Here is a 23,257-nt window from a genome sequence, read left to right on the forward strand (position 1 = left end):
AAGAAACAAAACTAGCAAATGTCTACTGTCTTTTGTCAGCGAATAAGGACGATAGCTAAGGATGATAACTAATATAACATTTTAATAATTGCTGTGTACAAACATCTGAGAAATGTCTTTAAGGTGTCAGTTTTACATTCATTCTAAATCATAAACATCTTAAAGACATTTTCTAAATGTCAGTTTAACGTCAGAACGGGAACGTCCTAGAGACGACACAATTTCATAAAAAATAGAAAATAGCATGTATTTGACCGAAATTCAAGAATCTGATAGAATAATGTGACTACATTTTATTCAAAATTACATTTCTTCAAAACATTTTGACTTTAATAAGATTTCCCCAAGAAATAGGCAAGACTAAACCATGTTGTGCTCTATGATTCCTATTCTTCCCATCAATAATAATCACCACTTCAGAAGTGGGGAAAAGATCATTTCTGATAACATGTGAGGGCAGCAAAGCAACAGACAACATAACTGCAGCTTTTTTTCCAGCTGATGAACAATAAAACCATTGACAGCCAGTCAGAATCCAACCGAGCTTGCAAATTAAAAACATAGACAACATAAACAGTGCTTATAATAAGCAGAGCGTCATTGTCTTGGTGTGGACGTGAAAACAGTTATCATTATAGTAGTTATAGTTATCAGTATAGTAGTTATATTATAGTTGTCGTCCTTGGTGTGAACGCACCTTAGCATCTCTTTATTGCGTGTACAGGTTGCGAATGACTGTACCTCAGGTATAGGCAATTTATATCCATAACATTATTACAAGAGTATAATATTGGGACACATTTTAATGGGGCTTTTGCTACTGATGAAAGTCTACAAACACCCCTGTTCACAAATGAGGTCTATGAATTTTATAGTAAGCCTCACAAGTCTTTTCAACTGTAAATAAATGTATTTAACCTCTTCCCAAATAAGTGACAAATCACATCGACATAGTTATTAATGTGAAGTGCCAGGTTTGTTTTTTAAAGCACTGCTTAGAAATATGAAAGGGTAGAAAGAAAGAAAGAAAGAAAGAAAGAAAGAAAGAAAGAAAGAAAGAAAGAAAGAAAGAAAGAAAGAAAGAAAGAAAGAAAGAAAGAAAGAAAGAAAGAAAGAAAGAAAGAAAGAAAGAAAGAAAGAAAGAAAGAAAGAAAGAAAGAAAGAAAGAAAGGCTGAAGATGATGGTTATATTCCTTTTATACAAGTCTGTATTTCTCTGTGTAAAAGTTTAATAGGTTGCATGAACATCTACAATAAAAATGGAGTAACCGCCCGCTGTGTCAAATTTCCTCCCATACACACATTTCTTATTGAAAGTTTCTGACTTCAGTTACTGACCTAGTTTTAAAGAGCAAGTCTCCAGATAAAACCAATTTCAATTATTAAGCTACAAGAAGATTAATTATAAAATTAATGACAAAGAGTAAAACCACTGGAAAATACAGAACAGCTCAACACAAATTGTTGACAGGCATCATCAGATGCTTCCCCCCCCCCCCCCCGTGCTATTCCTATGATGACATGCCCCATTTCAGGGCCTCACTGCCCCCTGGTGACACCCCAAATTTGTGTTGCTATAGTAATTACAGTCACCGGGGAGCTGACCTGCCTGTAGCTGAGCCATCAACAACCAGCTTTCGAAATGAAAAACCGCATGCCAACACTTGTAATTGGAGTTTTTGTAACATATTTATTAGTACTTTCATATACTTTTTACATATTCATTTGTTATGACATATATTTTGGAGAATGGGATGACGTGAGAGGGGAAATGTAACTTCTGTACCCATTTAATTACAAGAGCATGTACACAGTCCCATCAAGTACACTACAACAGAGAGTTCCTAAAATGCTTTTTATGAACTTTATAAAACTATTGGTTATTTTTTTTCCCTAACACTGTGACAGGGTCAGGCACGGGGCCGGTGTTGTTTTGGATCTTATAGATGCAGGAAGGAATGGACAGGGGAAATAAAGAGATGAGGAGAGAACGGCGCACAATACACACAACGACTCTACACACTCATCATGCAGCATCAAGATCTCTTATCGGTCTTCATCATACACCACTATAAGGTTTGTTTGGGGGAAACACTGGCAGCACCCTAAGTAAAGGCATGAGGGAAAAGGTCAGGCCACTGAGGGGGATTTTAATGCTGTATTACTGCATATTATTCGCACAACAAACTCTAAACCTATACTGATATTCAACACATCTAGGTACTGATTTGATATTCGATAACCTTGTTGTCAATAATTGCAGTTTTGTGTGCCTGAGCTAGACTAAAACAAATTGAACGTGTTCAAACTGGCCAAGTGGGAAAAAAAAAGAAGAATTTGGTGATAAAGCAGTCTGTACAACGCAAATAAGGCAGCGAGAAAGTAAAATAATGGTAAAAATCAACATAAAACAAGTTGGTCTTTGGTCTCAGTGAAGCAGAAATGCTCCTCTGCTAAGCAGAATTGAGAGACGGGTTTTCCAGCTGGAATACGACTCAACAACCAAATAGACTGTAATCAAGTACCAACAAAGGTCTTGATTTACAAAGAAAATAAAAAAACTAATCGATTATTCCTGAATGTCATCCACAGGCTTTGTGCAAAAAGTAAACCTCTACTTCATGTTTTCAAACCCTCAGTCAAGTAGTTTTTGAGATTTTGTGCAGTGATATCATGCATCAGGTCACAAAACATGACAATACGAGTAGGGTGACTTTATCCAACCCCAGGATTGGTCCTACGTTTTCCAAGCAAAGTCTATATACACATTAAAAGGTCAATATAGGATCATTTGTAAATAGCTTTTCTATTTTGTAATCGTGTGACGTTGGGTGAACGGGATGTTTGATTGAAACCGTTGGGATGTTTGAGTTACTCTGGACGCTCGCATCCAGATGTGACGGGTGGCGGCAGCACTTGATGGCTGTGTGTGATTGAGTGCCACAGGTAACATGGTAACTCATGACGTAAGTGAGTGGAGTATGGTGTGGATGTGAACAGGGTTATTTTCGGAGTGGTATTTTATGTGGGCTGATCTCTCTGTGGGGCAGAGAGGTGTAGGGAGGGAGGCGCTCGGCCGCTCCATTCCCTCAGCTCGCCGTCCTTGAAGAACAGGTTGATCGCAGGGAGGGGGACGCCAGACTCTGCCGGGGGCTGACACAGGGGACCCGAGACCCCACTGTCAGGATCCGCAGGCTGTTTGCCATCCTGTGAGGGACGGTGAAAAATGGTAAACTCACCACACGTACAAAAAACATCTGACTGTGAAAGAACACCTGGAGTCTCGCACTTCTTGCCCATTTTTATAGAGATTGCACTCCCAAAGAGTAATTTCTAGCTGATGAAATATTTTACAGCAGAGCATACCCTGTTCAAAAAAATCCAGCATAAAGCATCATGAATTTCATACTGGTCCAGGCTGGTTTGTGCCGGTTAGAGCTGGTATGGTGCTGGTCTAGCTGGTGGATCCCAGCATACAAAACATGCTGGATTTTTCACAGGGTAACTAGAAAAAATTATATGCATAGAAATTTCCATGACTTTTGAAGTTCCTGATTTCATTAAACTCCATGATACTTCCAGGTTTTCCATGACAGCGTAATACAGCTGAATGAAATCTTTGAAATAAGACATGAACTACATCCACATTATATTAGGAACAATCAAATAAAATCTAATAAATCAGTGAATATTTACCTGGAATGAATGAACAAAACTGAGAACTTTTAATGCCAGTTTTCGACTGGAATGTAGTAACTCTTGAAGACTGCAAAAGAAACAGAGTATGTTTATTATTCTTTAGTCCAATTTGACCATATCGGTTGTAATTAAAGCTGTCAAAACTAACATGATTAAATATGCTTAATTTTTTGCATTTATTCAATATGTCATTATGCAAGCAGACACTGTTTCTGATTAAAAAGCACAGGTCAGTCGCAGGCTGTCACAGAGAACAGGTGTGATTTCTCACACCACCTATTTTTAGTGTTACCTGTCAGTATAGTTGGGATGATAGTCGAAAGATGGTAGCAGTGATAATGAAACATGGCAAAGGTGATTTTATTTTATTTTTTCTGTAATACACACATTGAATTGGTATTCCAAAATACCAAGTTTATTTATAACATTTCAGACTTTGCATCTTTAATTATAATCAAAGCCCAACAAACATTCATTTGTACAAACATGAATGAGAAGGTAATTATTTAATTATTATTTAATTATATCACTGTACCAAAATATAACATATTTTAGTGCTGTCAATTCCGTAATCATTTTACGGAATATGTTTTTCTGTAATTAATTCGCAATTAATGCAACCTAATATTAAAGTTTTTAATATATTTTTATATTGTAATAATTTCACATTTAATCTCCAAATTACGGTAGAAACAACAAAGACAGTAGCTTATATGTTAAATATTTGTTTAATGGCTTCTTTTCATGAAAGAAAGCATCACCAACCACCAATACCGCTACAGATGTCTCTATGAAATTTATTTTTTTTCTCAACCGTATAATTGAAAGCTATATATTTTATTTAGCTTTAAATAAAAGTAACAACTTTTAATTTAAGTGAACTTAAAACAGTCTTTACATAAACCCATTATAAAAAATGCCCCATTTACCTACCCTTCAATATATCAGGGCTCAATTTCAAGCTTGCCCTGTGAAGCAGTGAGTGAGTGATTTTCTCTGTCTTTTGTTCTTTGATTAACATTAATGACAGACATCACAGCAGCAGGTTTAATCGGATGCTGTCACATATGCTGTCACCTGACGCATATGAAGCGGATCAAACGCACATCCTATTTTCTCACAACTCTTTGCATACATTTAAGACTTGATTTAACTGTGCTTGCTAGGATACTCGGCAAAACTGGCATTTTGGCATAAATGTGTGTGTTGTTGTGCGTTCAAGTGCAGTCTGAATCGGCTTAATGTTAATATATATACAGTATAGTGCCACTTTTACTGATATGGATAGTGTACACACAAAAGGAAATGGTTAAAGGGAAAGTAAATGGGCTGGATTCATGTGTGCTATTTTTAAACCCTTTATGCACAGTAAAAAAAAGAAAAAAAAAAGCGACATTTGTTCAAGTTGTCACCTGTCTTTGCTGCAGAGTTTGTGGGAGACGATCCTCTGACACACTTTGCGGTTTAGCTCAGAGCTAAAAAGAGGCATCCCAAAGCAAAGCTCCAGAGGAACCCATTCATCCTCACTGGACGTCCCTGGGAGAGTGAGCAAACATGATTTTCTGAGCGCCTCATATTGATTAGCATTCCCTACTAGTACTCTCAGCTCGGTTTAACACATTCTAGCATGTTCAAATCCATTCCGCATGTTTTCTCAAAAAAAATGTATAAATCTGCGGTTCTGACTATCAGTCAAAGAACACCCACCTTCTGTTCCCTGTTTCTTGCTGCCATCTCCGTTATTCTCCTCTGTAACCAGCTCGAAAGATTCATTGCTCCCGTTGGCTTCAAGCACTCCGCTAAGATCAGGGTCTCCTGTGAGGAAAGTAAAGAGAGTGAATCTCATGTTTCTTTGAGACCCTGAAGGTAGCGTTCAAGTTTCACTCTGATTAGTGATCCAATCAAACATGTGGACTGCAATTAAAACATTAATTGAATTAGAGGCCTGCTCTAATAAAACACACTGGTGAGAGCTTGAACTGGTTGTTGTTCTCATTCTACTCTAATTGCAGCACTTATCGATACAGCCTGGAGTGGCTAATGATCAGCGTAGGTGCTGTCCTTCTCAGGCCTTTCACAGATTGGTTAAATGGACAGTGTGGATTCAGAAGAAGCTCTTAGCCCCACCGTCGGCGTCACTGGGTCGTCTGCGATGTCTGTTGTTGTGGTTGAGCATGGTGATGTAGCCACACTGGTGCTCCAGATCCACTTTGTCCCGCAAGATCTTAAGGGCTTTGTGCGCACACATATTGGAATACGAGAACTCTGGGAGAGGCAACACAAATCAGAGCGGCCAGTTATAATGGCTCGGCTATTCAGAGTGCTAAAATGAGGCACAAAGACACATCTTTAGTGACCCCCAAAATTTTTAAACAAAATATAAATCACTTTTTTTAGGTTTAACTAATGACATTCAGACATTTTTATGTCCAAATACTATTTCGGGCCACTGTATGTATAGATAACAGAGATTTTACCTGCTTTAAGGTCTTCCTCATCAAATGGGAAGGGGACATAGACAGTCTCACCATGTCCGTGCATTCCATGTCCCTGAACAGAGTGATACATTTTGGTATAACTTGGATACCAGAATATGTTATATAGTAGGTATATGAATATGTAACTCTTAGTTGTTTAGGGTCTCCCTGTATTACCTGAATGAGCACAGCAGAGTGGGTCAGGGCGTCATTCAACATTGTTAGCACGTTGGATGATGGGACTACCCCGGGGTCATGACCCCATGATGTAATAAGCAGTCGATCGTAGGCCTGAGTAACATGCCAAATTAAAATGTAAGCGTTATTTCACTTTAAAAGATGTACGTGATTTTTTATGCATTTAAATGCATCAAATAAATGCAGTCTTGGTGTGCATAAGAGACTTCGAAAAAATTCCTTATTTATTTACATGGAATGTAAATACATTTATTTAAAAATTTTTTTTAAATGCATTTAAATATTTAAAAGGAATACTGATACAATAAGAATTGTATTAAACTGGAATGCACAATAAAGTAAAAGTGAAATAAATATTTGAATGTTGAGACTGACCTGGAAGATATCTGGCAGCTTCCGGAGCCTGGAGCCCTTGGACAGCAGCAGTGAAGGAGGGCCTTGACCAGTGACAGAATACAGATACAGCTTGAACCAGATGGAGCTGACCTCAGGAATGGCTGGACCGATGTGCTGAAAGAAACGGACCAGACGATATAAAGATACTCTAACATACAAGCCTAACTTAAAACCAACAGCACCTAGTGACAAAACATGTAATGCGAAGTGAAGTTATTCTAAACGCACACCGAAACTTATCCCCAGGCCAAATGCTGACCTTATTTGTGCTGTTCAAAATGAAAGACATTATGGAAATGCAGAGATGTAGTCAGTGGGTAGTTTTATACAACGTGCAACTTTTGTAAAGAAACCCAGAGGCAAAGAAAGACCTATTTAGCTTGAATCATACTCTCAAGAGGACAGGGATCTGACTGCTCACTGAGCACACACAAAGTCTTGTGAGTCCCAGTGATCGCACATCCCTCTCTACGGGTCTGACTACAGTCTCCTGGGTGAGTCGGGACTACCTGAGGCGTGCAGCTGCTGATTGGCCGGATCTCGTTGCTGAGTGGCGCCATGGAAACTAGCAGTTTGTAGTTCTTGTTCAAAACACGGCTGCAGGTGGCAGGGTCCAATCCCAGCAGGCTTTCACAGCGGAGGAGGTCCAGAGGCAGGCCTGATGAGAAACACAAACATATATTAGTGCCAACCAGAACGTGTGAACATGCATGGACTTGTACCACTCCATAATTAAAAGAAAATTTTATTCAATAAAGATCAAACAGTGAAACAGTTTAAATAAGGACATTGATAATGATTACCAAAGGGAATAAAACAACATGCCATTAATCCAATATCTCATTAGAATTTTTATAAAATATTTGCTGATGTTTGAAAAAACGTACAGACCAAGGTTTAGAAATATACATATATTTTCGTAATTTAAACATTACATTTGGCGTACTCCATATGTATACTATATTTGATATACATATATTTGCATTTGCTCTGAAAATACTTGCATTTAAATACTTAAAAATTATTCAAATGTTAATGCGAGAATTTAAAAAAGGAGCAAAATGAATTATTCAAGGCATATTTCACACATTGATTTGAACTAAATAAACAAAAGAATGATTTTTAATTTTTATTTATCTGTAATAATTAAACAATATATTTTTATACATACCAATATTTTTGTGCTGTATATATATTTTGTCTCATTTTTCATTCATTCATTATTCAATCATTCATTGTATTCTTAAAAATGCATCAGTAAAGATTAATTAATTCTTGAACAATTCAGAAGGCCTGATTTGTGAAAATGAATTCATTTTTGTCAAGTGACGATTTTATATTTAATGCATAAATATTTGATTTATCACCAAGGTTTTGCACATTCAAGCCCTCAGATACTGACACATACCTATATTTGGTAAATCAGGGCCCTGATCAGGCGTGAGATCTTTGTTGTAGCGCAGAAAAAGTATTGTGTTCCTGAGGGTCAGCGCATGGTCAAAATATCTCTGAGCCTCTCCTTCAGCGGTGCTCTCCACCTTATAACATGAAAGCATCCTTATCAACCTCAGCAACACAAAGACAGTCATTATGTGTGTGTGAGTGTGAGAACGTGTGCAAACAAGAAAAAAGATATTAAGGGAGAAATGCAATAGCCTTTATGCTTTTGTGTGTGCAAGAGATGTGAGAGAGCAGTGCCAAAGTGAAAAATGCGAGTCTGTGTGTTGTATAATCAGCTCCTGGCGGTGGCCCCTTTCTATTTCAATACAAGCACAGAGACGGAGATTGTCTGTCCACTGTGTGTCCCTCAGCCTATTTTGTGCCCTATAATAAGGGTATTACCTTCTCCAATTCCATGAGAAAACTGTCCAAGGTCTCATCAGACAATTTCCCCACCTCAAACATCGTCACGGCGTGGCTCTTCAAGTTCTGAGATGAAAAGAACCACAAGACATCCCGGTATTTATAGATGATATACAAAATATCTTTGATAATAGTTCAATCTTAGACAATTTTGGAGAATCCTTGAGTATGAATCCTACTCTAAGTTAACTAAATCAGTGGTTCTCAACTGGTTTAGCTTCAGGGTCCAGCTTTTACACTGAGTTCAAGTGGTGACCTAACACAGTACTGAAATTGTTTAGTGTAAAATTGAATTTCGATGGTTACATGCTCTCGGCAAGCAATAATTCACCACACTAAACACATTGTGGAGGGCACAAATCGTGTTTTGTCCTTGTAGCAAGTGAGCTCATATTTAACGTATTCGGGTTGTTTTTCTTTAAAGGGATACTCCACTTTTTTTGGAAATAGGCTCATTTTACAACTACGTGTACTAAGACTGACGGAAAATGAAAAGTTGCGATTTTCTAGGCTGATATGGCTAGGAACTATACTCTCATTCCTGTGTAATAATCAAGAAACTTTGCTGCCGTACCATGAGTGCAGCAGGCGTAATGATATGACGCAGCGCCTGAAAATAGGTCTTATAGGTTAGACAAACTTAGTCCCGGTCAAGTTGGAAGTTACGAGCTGGGGACTATTTTCAGGAGCTGCGTCATATCATTACGCCTGCTGGACTCTTGATATAAACTCTTTGGTCATTTTTTTGAGAGATGCTAATGGTCTTGTCCGATTCAATGATCTATGCTAAGCTATGCTAAAAGTGGTACCGTCAGACCTGGAGTTCGGCTGAATGGATTCGAAAACGGTAAAACTCAACTGTTTAACTCTGGGGGAGTTGTAAAATGAGCCTATTTCCATAAAAAGTGGAGTATCCCTTTAACTTGAAAAGTTTTGTTCATGTTTTTTTAAAGAATAAAGGGCATGACACAATTCATATTGGCATCTGCCTAATTTGGCTGCTTTTATCAAGTGACAGATGAATCTGTGTCAAAATACCATAGAAAACATATACACTCACCTAAAGGATTATTAGGAACACCTGTTCAATTTCTCATTAATGCAATTATCTAATCAACCAATCACATAGCAGTTGCTTCAATGCATTTAGGGGTGTGGTCCTGGTCAAGACAATCTCCTGAACTCCAAACTGAATGTCAGAATGGGAAAGAAAGGTGATTTAAGCAATTTTGAGCGTGGCATGGTTGTTGGTGCCAGACGGGCCGGTCTGAGTATTTCACAATCTGCTCAGTTACTGGGATTTTAACGCACAACCATTTCTAGGGTTTACAAAGAATGGTGTGAAAAGGGAAAAACATCCAGTATGCGGCAGTCCTGTGGGCGAAAATGCCTTGTTGATGCTAGAGGTCAGCGGAGAATGGGCCGACTGATTCAAGCTGATAGAAGAGCAACTTTGACTGAAATAACCACTCGTTACAACCGAGGTATGCAGCAAAGCATTTGTGAAGCCACAACACGCACAACCTTGAGGCGGATGGGCTACAACAGCAGAAGACCCCACCGGGTACCACTCATCTCCACTACAAATAGGAAAAAGAGGCTACAATTTGCACGAGCTCACCAAAATTGGACAGTTAAAGACTGGAAAAATGTTGCCTGGTCTGATGAGTCTCGATTTCTGTTGACACATTCAGATGGTAGAGTCAGAATTTGGCGTAAACAGAATGAGAACATGGATCCATCATGCCTTGTTACCACTGTGCAGGCTGGTGGTGGTGGTGTAATGGTGTGGGGGATGTTTTCTTGGCACACTTTAGGCCCCTTAGTGCCAATTGGGCATCGTTTAAATGCCACAGCCTACCTGAGCATTGTTTCTGACCATGTCCATCCCTTTATGACCACCATGTACCCATCCTCTGATGGCTACTTCTAGCAGGATAATGAACCATGTCACAAAGCTCGAATCATTTCAAATTGGTTTCTTGAACATAACAATGAGTTCACTGTACTAAAATGGCCCCCACAGTCACCAGATCTCAACCCAATAGAGCATCTTTGGGATGTGGTGGAATGGGAGCTTCGTGCCCTGGATGTGCATCCCACAAATCTCCATCAACTGCAAGATGCTATCCTATCAATATGGGCCAACATTTCTAAAGAATGCTTTCAGCACCTTGTTGAATCAATGCCACGTAGAATTAAGGCAGTTCTGAAGGTGAAAGGGGGCCAAACACAGTATTAGTATGGTGTTCCTAATAATCCTTTAGGTGAGTGTATATATGATCAGTACAAGATCAGATATCAGCCGATATTAGAGTTTTTTCAAATTTGGCATTCAATAGTCGATATTGCCTCCTTTTCCATATTTTTACATTTTGATGACCTTTGCTGTAACCTAACGTTCACTTAAAGTTAATCATTAACACTGTTAAATGTAAACTTTATCCATTTTACACTGTGCATTATAATGTTGTGATGCCTAAATTCACTTGACAACAATTGATTGTTTTATTCCGAATTTGCAAAAAATTGTTTAAAAAAAATTTATATCATCCATTTAGCGGTTATCGTACAAAACCTAAATATAATTATTGGCTTACTATATCGGTCATAATTTTAGCATTGGTACAAACCTTGTCAGTTGCATTTAATTATGAAACCAGGCATGCAATCTGCAATAAATGATATCAAGCACCTTAAAAATACACAATAAATCTGTCAACTGTAAAACAGAAATACAAAAATCTGTGAGTGACACACTAACAGGGGAGAGATTGCCCATCATGAGGAAGGCGGTGAGGGTGGAGTCAAACAGGAAGGCGATCCTCTTAGTCGGGGCCGCTGGAATACTTAGACTGCTCACACTTGCTGTGTCTAGAGGGTTGGGAAAATCAGTCATTATTCTGATTTATGTACTGATTGGAGCCAGACTAATGTTTAACAGTAAACTGCAGTAGAGTGAGTTAGTGTTTAACGGATGAGTGGAAAGCTGTTTACGATTTAATGAATGCAGTTGTGCTCTCACCCTGGTCCTCTAGGCTGGTGGTGTCTGTGTCAGTGGCTGAGGAACCTGCCTCCATCACTGGACTGCCACCCTCCCATGACAGCAGCATCTTCTGAGGGTCCATAGTGCCCCTGTCAAGGTCAGACAAACAATCTCATGTTAAAACACAATAAGCCTTTTACAGGACGTTCACACATACAGCAATTGCAGCCAACAAAAAAATTCCTGATTAGATTTGACTCTGAATCACAAGCTCTCAATTCAATTCTGATTTCAATTTGTTAGTGTAAATTTTGGAAATATTTAAATTACAATGTCAGGAGTGTTTTACTAATTACTTAATCGCATAACATGCATTGTGACTGTCACACTACAGGTTCTCTTTATTTTAATATATATATATACAAATATTTTTTGTGATACAAGGCTAGCTCAACACAATAGTACAGAGAAGGATTATTATTTATTTTTTGGACGTCACTATCAATAACACAGAAACTTTTTCCTTCTTGGGAAATGAATAAAAAAAGTATTATTAATCTGCATTATTGTTAAGTATTGCATACTTTTTTATATTACTGCATTATCAACTATAATAATTATTAAAAGTATGATATAACATTATATTTGCATAGATTTTTTAATTGATATTATATTATTTGTATTTATTATTAAACAAATTAGATCAACATCACTAGAAAAAAATAGCATTATGAATAGAATCTGATTATGAATAAATAAAAATAGATGAATGAATAAATAAATAGTATTATAAATACATAAATAAAATGATGAATAGAGGTAGAGTATGCGTCTGTGTGAAGTAGTGACGAACTTCAGCCAGCAACCCAGCGAAATCTAGACAAATTATTTTTGGCAGAAATGTTCATGCATCAACTCTAAAAATGCATATTTTAAAAGACCAATCTTCGGATTCTATAATAAATAGATTCTAAGAATCTATTCATTTCACTCATTTTTATTCATTGGAAGGACTAAATCAGAAAATGGATATTTACCCAGCACTATTGCCCTTTTTTATCAAAAGAAATGGCCAGCTGTGTAGCCCACCAATAATAATGGCCCACCAGCAATGGCCACTAACACCAACCATTCAGACATTCAGTCTCTGCATGTCTGAATGGTCTATCTGGCTGAGCTTGAGGTTCCCACAACAGTTTTTTTTTTTTTTTTTTCAGACATGAGCCAGCACTAATAGCCTATTCATCAGTGTCAGGAATGTCTTCTCATACTTGAGTCTATTGACCGAAGGGGCACTCTTCCATGAGAGGTGCAGCTGGTCCGGGCTGATCACCTGACCCTTTTTGATGGCAAACCCCAGGCGACAATACATGGACACTGCATTCTGGAAGACAACAGAGAAAAGTCCAATATTCACTCAGCATTCATACACAAACCAATGATGATTATCGGCAACTATATTTGCATGTTAACACCATAACTTTATGGGCAAGTCATCCAGTCTCTGAATTATGTTTGGACAGCATCCACGCATCTTCATGAATAATCCATAGCAACATCGGAAACAGCTTTTTAATAATAAACATTATCACAGCAGCATTCTGCCAAAAACACAATTTCCATCTGCCCTTTTCACCTGACAACAAGAAACATAAAAATCTGTTGCATCCAACTCATTTTGCAGCTAGGCCAACCGAGCTAAGGTTATGAATACATATTCCCTTATTTTTCCAAAGGTTATTCTCTACATTGCTATAAGCACAACTCAGAATGGTTCCAGGTGAAGTGGAACAGAAAAGAAAATTGCGGTACTGTCACATATGAAGATAACACTGTTGGCTCTGAGAAAGACTGAATGGTGCTGGAGAAAGTAGGTCAGGATTTGGGCTCCACACAGCCTGATATTATTTGCCTTCATTGTGCTATAGATTATGATGATAATTTGAATATCACTGCACTCTATTTTTAGCTGAATTGATTAGAATTCTCACTCTACACTGATATTTTTGAATATTTTTATTTTCTTCATAAACAATGAAAGGAATGAAATTGTGTGTAAATAATTTATTAATAATGTCCATTAAACCATTCTCACATAAATTGTTGCATTGACTGGTTTTAGGTTTACAACAAAAAATAATTTGCTCATGTTTCATGAATGAGGTCCAATAGTCAAGCTTTGCCAACTTAGGTATTTGTCTTCAGGCGCATCCCTATCAAAAGGGACCATGTCTGCCACGTAAACACTGATGGCAATGGGTCTATTCAAACATGCTCTATTTCATCATCATTTACTAAATGAATAGGTTTTCTCTAATAGGATGACTGCAGGAAACGTTTCATTCTATTTATCTTTGGCAAAATGTCAACGAGATAATGAAAATGAATACTACCTATCCTGCGTAAAAATAAATTCATTGGTAAAGATCGTGTCCTTTGAGTCACGTCAGTGATGGTTTTTCATGACGGACCTTATGAATAAGCTTGTTTTCCACTCTGCCAGATACTGAAATGGGGCTAAACAGCTACAAAGGAAATGTGTGAACACAATGGTCCAATCTTCATTCTCCTCAGTCTGCATCATACATTCAAAGAAGGACTCATTTCATAACCCATCAAAAGGGCAAAGGATTTAAAAAATTGCCTTTCATTTTTTTTTTTTTTTTTTTGCAGTGGTGGTAATTCCAGCACTGGTGCATCCTGGATTCACCGCCCTCCCAGTCAGCTATAAAAGCATCATTTCATATCAAACACTCCATGTCAATGGCCTTCCATTTTCATCCCTGCAAGACACGTACCTTCACCAGGCCCAAGTCAATCTCCAGTACATTAGCCAGCTGAAATGACAAATAGAAAAGTGGAATGAGGGGCTCAAAGACAATCAGAATCACTGAAGAAACGAGACAGCATTTCAAGAGCACTGCAAAGTGAAAACTGAATATGTACCTCAGACACGTTAGTCTGCTCGTCGATGGAAACGAAGATTTTGTAGAGAAGCGTTTCGAAATAATCACCCTGGACTCTGTTCATGACAAACCCCTCAAGCGGAGGCACTGTAAATGAGAACCAAGTAGAGGTTTGTGTGGGTGAGCCATCATCCCTTTTTGATCAATGGTTCTCCCATCCTCTACTGCGTACAATCTAAGCGAAACTCGGGATGGATAAGCAAAATACTTTCAAAAGGGTCACACAAAACAAACAGACTTTGGGTTTCATACAAACTCACCAGAGAGCTTATAAATAAAGCCTATTTGATAAACTGCAGTGCATACCTGAAATACAGCTGTCGTCTGATATGGGCACATCAAGATATATATATCCCCGGTTGTACAAACCTGAGAAAATGAGAAAATGAATAGGTAGGAATTTTCTTGTACTCAATGCACCATCTATAAGAGCTGTGACTAAACTGTGGCATTTTGCAACCACTTTTTCTGCATGTGCGACTACATTTTTGTTAGAGGTCGTACTGTTACTGGCCCCACACTTTTTGTTTTGTTTGTGTGCTGCCATTATCTGCTGGCATGGAAACCAATCCTCGGCACAGTCCAGCACAGACCAGACGTTACTGTATTAAAGGGATAGTTCACTTTGAAATTAATTTTTGATATGTTTTAGCTTACCTCAAGGGCATCCAAGATGTAGGTGTCTTTGTTTCCGCAGTAGTTTCAATTTTGATATTTTTAGGTCAAACCGTTCTTGTCTGTCAGTCATATAATGCAGGTCTATGGTCACTGTCTCAAAACACAAGCACAGAGTCCAAATTAAAACAATTCCCCATCGTCCAAATGAAACAATTCCCCATCATAAGTACACATTGATGGCCTAAGACACGAAACGAGCGGTTTGTGTGAGAAAACGAACAGTATTTATAGCGTTTTTACCTCTTATACACAGCCACGTCCAAGTGATCTGATCTGACGTGTACGCAGACTGGTGCATAGATATATACACTAGATGTCACCTTAAAGACATTCGTTCCAATGAACTGCTGTAGACATGGCGACATCTAGTGTATATATCTATGCACCAGTCTGCGTACACGTCAGATCAGATCACTTGGACGTGGCTGTGTATAAGAGGTAAAAACGCTATAAATACTGTTCGTTTTCTCACACAAACCGCTCGTTTCGTGTCTTAGGCCATCAATGTGTACTTATGATGGGGAATTGTTTCATTTGGATGATGGGGAATTGTTTTAATTTGGACTCTGTGCTTGTGTTTTGAGACAGTGACCATAGACCTGCATTATATGACTGACAGACAAGAACGGTTTGACCTAAAAATATCAAAATTGAAACTACTGCGGAAACAAAGACACCTACATCTTGGATGCCCTTGAGGTAAGCTAAAACATATCAAAAATTAATTTCAAAGTGAACTATCCCTTTAACTATGGTCATTTGGCTCAAAATGTTAAATATTATGTTGTTGTTACTATTTTTATTATTATCTTATTCAAATAATTATGTCATATTTAAGTGGAGTGGCATAATATAATTTACTTTTCATTTTATATCTGGCCGTTATATAGTCTCATTTCATAAATTCACTGTCAAAATGTTTGAAGTGTATAAAAATTAGGCCTATATAAAAACTACATATTAAGAGTTGTTCAAATGTGTACCTTTTTATCTGTGTCCCAACTTCATCAATGCTTTACAGCCAAATATGTGATTTTATGGAACAAATTATATGGTGATTGCATTTATTGGTCACAACTATTATTTGCAATTCATTTATTTTTTTATTATTGGCTCTGCCACCAGTGCTACCTATTCAGCAAGTTTCAACATCTGCAGTACTGAAAAAGGATGACAATCAAAGTCATCATCACTACATTGATTGCATTATACCATTAATTGTAAAACATCTAGATTAATCAGTACAGTGACTTGAATTCACACATAGATCATATCCTGGCTTAATCAGTATATTATTACAAGTGGTTTTTCATTTAAGTTGGCCTCCTAGAAGACTGAAACTCTCTCAGTGACACTCACTCAGAACCACGTTGTACTCCATTGATCCAGCCAGCTGTGGTCCAGAATCTATCAGCTTATCAATGGCAGACTTCTCCGCCACAGAGCAGATCTGGAATCATCCAGCACACAGGTATTTCACTCAGCCATTCCATTACTTAATATTCTTTCCTTTTTTCCACTTCCAAAAGCCTAATATCCTAAATAGCCTAATAAATAAGACTGAAGAAACATAGTTGAATTAATCCGTCTTACCCTCATGTCGTCCTCTGTGATGTATCCGGTCTGTACCACCCACCAGGGCTCTACTGTGATCTCCACAGGTTTTGCTGGCAGGAGATCCCGAGCTGTTTTCCTCCGGAAGAATTTCTAGCCACAGACAGATGCTGCTTAGGCAACAGTGTGAGGTTATCACCGTGTGTACAAAGCACTGCTCTCTATGGATTTATATCTTTCATCTTCAAAGGGACCCATGGAACCATCCAGATTTGAGAATCATCTAATGAACATCATGTTGAAATCCCAGAAGAGCTTGGATCCTAATTGATCTACAGTGTAAAACCAAGAACGACTTACTTTGGAAGACCTGCATTGGTTCATTAGGTCAATGTACTGGTTCCTGCCAATCCCAAGTAGCCTCAGACCTGAAAGGACAACAGTTAGATCAATGAATATGCTAATGGTTGCTAATTTTCAAATACTTTATGTGAATCATTAGAGAAGGCCAGGCCTGACCGAGACATGCCAGGCATGATGCCAAAGGCTGTGGAGTGAGCTGTGAAGGGCAGGAGAGCAGCATCACTTCAGACTAAGAGATTAGAGCGAGAGACCCATGGATAGCCTGCTGGCTGCCTTCTGTCTACCCAACCTAAAGACCATGAGATCTCTGAGCATGCACAGCCTAACCAGTTATGGTGAACAATTATTGTTTCAAATGCAATTATTTGTTTCATAACATGGTTTAATGTTGTGCTATTAAGCCATTTATGTTGTACCAAGATGCTTTGGAGTGCATATGTACTGTATGTATGAGTGGTTACACTGTAATGCCTTCTACACAATTCGCTTTAATCTGTGCCTGCAATTCACATAAAAGGGATGACTTCAATTCCCATAGGATACGCCAGCACGTGTATTTCATGTGAATAATGAGAAGACATATGGGTAAATGTAAGAGTTTCGTAAAATACTCTAAAAATTCCATGCCTTCTCTTTCCACAAAATAATGTAGAATGTGATGGTTTGTATTAATGTCGGGTGCTTGTAGACTATTATATTGCTCCTTCGTGGCGATTTCAAAACTCATATTCATAAATGCATAATCCAGCAAGCTATAGAAAATACCAGTCCAAAGTCTAAACACATTTTATGTAGATGTCTGACTATTTACACAGTATTTTACACTTGAACCTGCAAAACTATTGATTTCAGTGCTATAAATTCAGTGCTTGTTGAATACTAGGCATACTGTGCTTCTAAACTACATTTAACATTCAATTTAATGGGTCTTCCGTGATATATGATATTTATAACAATAATAAAAAAACAATAACTTCAGAAATTACATTGATTGCTGACTGAATCAATTTACGGACTCGTTTTTTTAGTTTTACCACTCTATAGCTTGAACAGATTCAACTGCATCATTTTATTTATATTTTATTTCATTTTTTTAAATCTGACGTTTTCACAAGCTGTTTCACAAACAGCAAACGTACCTGTAACCTTTGTTTGTATTAGTATATATATGGCAACTTTGTAATATAAAGACGGCATTGCTAATTAACTACTTTCAAAGCAATAGCAAAACATACTGATTAAAATATTTACTGTACTTTCATTTTAGTCAGAATAACTCATTTTGAAGTGCCACTTCATTTTGAGTGGGCAATGTTCAGTCGTCTCTAGTGGTTTGTGGCCTCGTTATTGTGCATGAACAGTCAGCAACAGTAACAAATAATGAATCCCAGTTCAGACAGAGAGAAAACAACTTACAGTCAGCAGCAGTGAAGTTGGGCAGGGAATCATAACTCTTCTCACAGTTCATGATGTCCTGAATGAAGAGGAAAGAGACTGGGTTGTATTATTCAACTGAAATGAAGTTTCAAAACAAGAGTTATGATTCTGTCATCATACTCTTCCTGATGCCTTTCAAAACCCATATGACCTTCTTTCTTCCATGGAAATCAAAAGGAAATGATTACAGCAGAATGTCTAAGCTGCTCTTTTGAATGATAAATGATGACTATGGACAATTTTCGTCACACAAAGCTATCATAGAGCTTCAGATGATTTAAAATACAGCCTGGTTACCATCCACTTTCTGTCACACTGGGTTGATGCAGAGAATGAAAAATAAAGGATCTAATTGCAGCGGTAAGGTGTTTAATGAAAAAATACAAAAATAACAAAATAATCAGGTCATTTTAAACACTTGACACAAACAGAACAACCTCTTTATAATGACAAGAGGATACAGAGGAGTAAATATGTAGAACTCAACTACAAACAGGTGCGTAACTAAAATCAGTAACCAAGGCAACTAACAAGGAAATCAGAGAGGCATGCAAGCAAATACCAAAACTAAGGGTAAGTTTACATGACAATGACGTACTAAAAACAGAAAGGTTTTCCCTTTGTGTTTTTCGTGTACAGAAGACAATAGTCAGAACGATTCTTGTTCACACAGATCCACAAAACCGACTAAAAACGCTGTAATATGCACACTGGGCCAGAAGTTGGCGATGTCACTTTGTAAAGAAACATTGCGCGCACATAGTACACATGATATGCATGCATATGACGCCACAGTTTTAACAATCTCGTGATTCTGTAGTTTACATGGAGACGATAACGGTATCGTTTTCAAAAGTTTGTGTTTTCAGACCGCCAAAACGCTGTTGTCGTGTAAATAAATGGCCAAAGCGCATTAAAAGTTTTACATTTTTAGTTGAAAATGGTGTCGTGTAAATGGCCCCTCAAACACAGACAAACCAAACATAACCCTGACGCTTTCATTGAATGGAAAAGAGCAGCATTAAAACCTTTCATTTTGCGTTTCTCAGAAGAAAGAATGTCATACAGGTTTGAAATGACGTGAAAGCGAGTAAATAATGAGAGTGAATTTTCCCTTGATGCTCTCAGAACATCAGACTATATATTTAAAAACGAACTAAGACTAAAACTTACTGATGGTAAATGAATTTGATTAAGTCACAAGAGATAGAAAGCAGACACTGTTGTTTTATACAATTAAATATGGTAAGCTGACACACTGCATGAGTCATCTACAGTAATCTTCATAAGCTCAAACAAAAAAAACAACCCGTCTAACAAAATTACATGTCTGGACTCTGGAGCATTGTCAGAATGCAGAACGTATACTGTAATGATCATTAACAAGACCAACAATAAAATGGTAAACAGTTAATACTTCTCTATCATTAGAGGAAGAAAAACAATTGCATACTAGGTCAGTAAAACACAACGCTTGGATGACAGCCCATGTCTACCATATGTTGCAACAGTTTTCACAGCATCAGTGGTAACTGTAGACCACATAATTTGGAAGGGCTGTTTGAGAAAATTTAATTAATTCTTAGATATGGCCTACACATTGAGCTGTGGTGCTTTAGGTGGGCAGTGCAGGTTTGAGTTAAGCATCATTTGCAGTTCCTCCCTATTCTCCCCATTATTGTTTATACTCTCTTTACAAACAATAAAAGTACAAAAAAATGTTAAATAAGCGCTTTCAAAACAGTTCAAGACTTTAAGAGTTTAAGAGCAAACCTCCATGATGCTGATGTAGTAGGAGAAGGGGGTGACCCGCAGACCCTTGACCATGATGTCAGACAGGTGGTAGGGGTAAAGCATCAGATGCTCTCGGCTGTACTTCAACAGCTCTTCGTAATACTTGCGTTCATCCTTCTTCACATGCCTGACTGTAAAAGAAGAGGTTTTTGACAAGTGTTGTGGGACACTAAATCAGGGCAATAATTCGGTCACTCCTTCAGGTCATTATTTCAATGTAATTACATCTGCTAACAGAAGCTACAATGAGCTTTTTGGTCCGGAATGGAATGAAAAATAGGAGTTATGGAAGAGAAGAGCAATAGTTGATCTAACGCTTACCTAGGTTATTGCGGAAGCGTAGCTGGTTTCGGATACTGTACAGAAGAACCTGCTTGTCATATTCACGCTGCGAGTTTCCAAGACTCTATGAATTAAGCAAGATGACAATTAAAAGGCAAAGCAGGTATGAGAGAAAGTGCGAAAACATTTAATCCCAACAGATTCAGTAACACAGTGTTTGACACTATTTATGAGAATGTGAATTTGACTGTGTGAATATGAATTGAATGTGAAAGAAAAATCAATCAATTGCAACATTTTACCAAGTATTTCAAAAGCCACATTTTCTATATTATAAACATTTACTGTATAACCCAATATTCCTACTGTATGTCAACACATGTCTCATTTTGTTTCCTTTTTAACCCTCTGATGCAAGGTTTCCAATTTCCATACCCATAATTATTCTATATTAGTTTATATTGCAGTGGACAGTGGATGACTCTCAAAATATATCATTTTGATAAGTCAATCAATCAATCGATAAATGAATGAACTACTCAATAAATAAACAAACAATAAAACAAATAAATAAAACAATAAATAAATATTATAAAATGTAGGCTATATAAATTATGTCCACTAGAATATAAATTAGAATTATGGATCATAATACATAAATACATTTTGAATATATATATATTTTTTTTAAATAAACATTATTTTATTAATATATTGTGAAATTTAACATGCATCGTTTCAAAATAACTCATGCATCACAGGGTTACTGTCTCCGAAGGAATTAAAAAAAAAAACATGATACAAAGTTGACATGCACACATCTTATGCAATAATTTATTTACTGGCAATGTAAAATTAATTATTGGAACAAAATGGCAATTCCAACTGTCTTTAACAAAAAAACCTTTCAACTTTCTATAATTAGCCTTCCAACATCTATTGATCTTACACATGGACTAGTGTCATGCAGAGGAATCTGATGGCAGTCACGGCGACGACGATGATGATGGTGATGATGATGGTGATGATGATGATGATGTGTGTGTGTGTATTTACAGATGAATGAATGACAGAATATCTGTAAATCGTGCTGATGCTGTGAATTATTACGCAGGTAGAACAGGCAGTGATGGCAAATGTATGTGTGTGATAAACACATGTGTGCTGTGTGTTACTGTACCTGTTTGACATTTGCTGGCAGTTTGTTCCACGGGTAATTCTGCCTGATGTGAAATTCAACGTCCGTGTTCATTGCTGGACTCGAGCTCCACGGTTATTCAAACAGATACTTACGGGCTTTCGGGTAAGTCCGAGATGACTATACCCTCCCGGAACTTATTCAATTATAGGTCACCGTTGGACTATTAAATGTCTCCTTTACAAATGTTATTTTAGCCTTGACAGTGAACGTCTACTTCCTTGTTGTATTTCTAAGCGAGCCTCCGTCACGCTTCTGGCTATGTACGTCACTTCCTCTCAGCGCGTGACGACAGGATCAATCGTGATGGGAAGTCCGACTCATTTTTGCGTATCTTTCTTTCAAACGGTTCATTTCTATGAACGGGCTCGAAAAACTGATTTGGCGGTTCTTGCAGTTCTTTCTGACATACAGGCGAGCACATATCGCTGTTTTTTTTTTTTTATGGGTGTCCCTGTTATGTTTTATTAATCAGGGTTTTACTGTAATTTCATGTATCCTGATTCGGTTTGTATTCTTTTAGAACCTACATAGATTCGGACTGCTCGGACCGATTTAATCCGATTCGTGAAAGAATTGTTCGACACGGTTTTTTTTACTGGGTTCAACTGATTAATGGAAAAGATCCGACTCAAATGAACAATTCGGCCACGAATCAGCCATCGCTGCAGAATAAACATTAATACGCATTGCATACAAATGTAGAAACAAAAATAAACTCCGATAGGTTCAAATGAAATACATTATTTTAAATCTTATATTAAATCTTTATTTTAACTGACTCCATCTTTGTCTTTTATTGGTTGTAAGGACTGCAAATTGCATATTATTTGCATTTAAAGCTTTCAAAATGCTCCCTAAAATGAGAAATATCCTTAGTGGGACTGTTTGTGTTTAGATAAACGAATTAACCACATGAGCCTGGGTAATGCCAGGTATAAAGCATGCAGTAGGCAAAGCAAACACAGCTGTTGTCATCCCAGGGAAGAGGTGGCATTGCTAAAGATGATGCTCCCTTGCTGACATTCCAGACTCCATGGCATTCAAGGACTGTCATATAATCTGCCTAGATGCATGTTTGTTTTTCTTTCCCTCTCCAGCAATCTAAACATGACAGTAATTCATCTTCTTCCAACATACAGCTGATGATATGTATACAGACTGCTCCAGTATATAGTGTTCAGTTCATCTGAGATGGGTTTTATTTTCCATTTGATTTCTTTCCCATCTTTATTGTTTGCTTTATATTGTTTGTATAAAAGTAATTCTTCGTTAATCTGTCAGTTTAATGTTTTCCAGTTCCAGTAATCTTCCAATTACATGTATACAACTTACAGAAAAAGACAGGTTGAGATTTGCAATTCTT

The 23,257-nt window shown here is 37.5% G+C and overlaps 1 protein-coding gene across 1 annotated transcript; it reads right to left on the reverse strand.

The window, feature by feature from the left end:
- Nucleotides 1-1,670: 1,670 nt before the first annotated feature.
- Nucleotides 1,671-22,161, reverse strand: fam91a1 (family with sequence similarity 91 member A1). Its single transcript, XM_084423598.1, has 24 exons — nt 21,874-22,161; nt 20,733-20,817; nt 20,391-20,542; nt 18,597-18,654; nt 17,178-17,245; nt 16,857-16,970; nt 16,623-16,713; nt 14,892-14,954; nt 14,566-14,672; nt 14,418-14,456; nt 12,891-13,003; nt 11,659-11,768; nt 11,398-11,507; nt 8,613-8,699; nt 8,179-8,308; nt 7,280-7,428; nt 6,750-6,884; nt 6,354-6,467; nt 6,177-6,249; nt 5,827-5,964; nt 5,407-5,514; nt 5,112-5,235; nt 3,697-3,766; nt 1,671-3,207 (listed from the first exon to the last, which is right to left on the reverse strand). Exons 1-24 carry the CDS (start codon nt 21,943-21,945, stop codon nt 3,022-3,024), a joined length of 2,496 nt encoding a protein of 831 aa, XP_084279724.1. The 5' UTR covers nt 21,946-22,161; the 3' UTR covers nt 1,671-3,021.
- Between the last annotated feature and the right edge of the window lie 1,096 nt (nt 22,162-23,257).

This window comes from Rutilus rutilus (assembly GCF_951802725.1).
Source record: "Rutilus rutilus genome assembly, chromosome: 11".
Taxonomy (NCBI): domain Eukaryota; kingdom Metazoa; phylum Chordata; class Actinopteri; order Cypriniformes; family Leuciscidae; genus Rutilus; species Rutilus rutilus.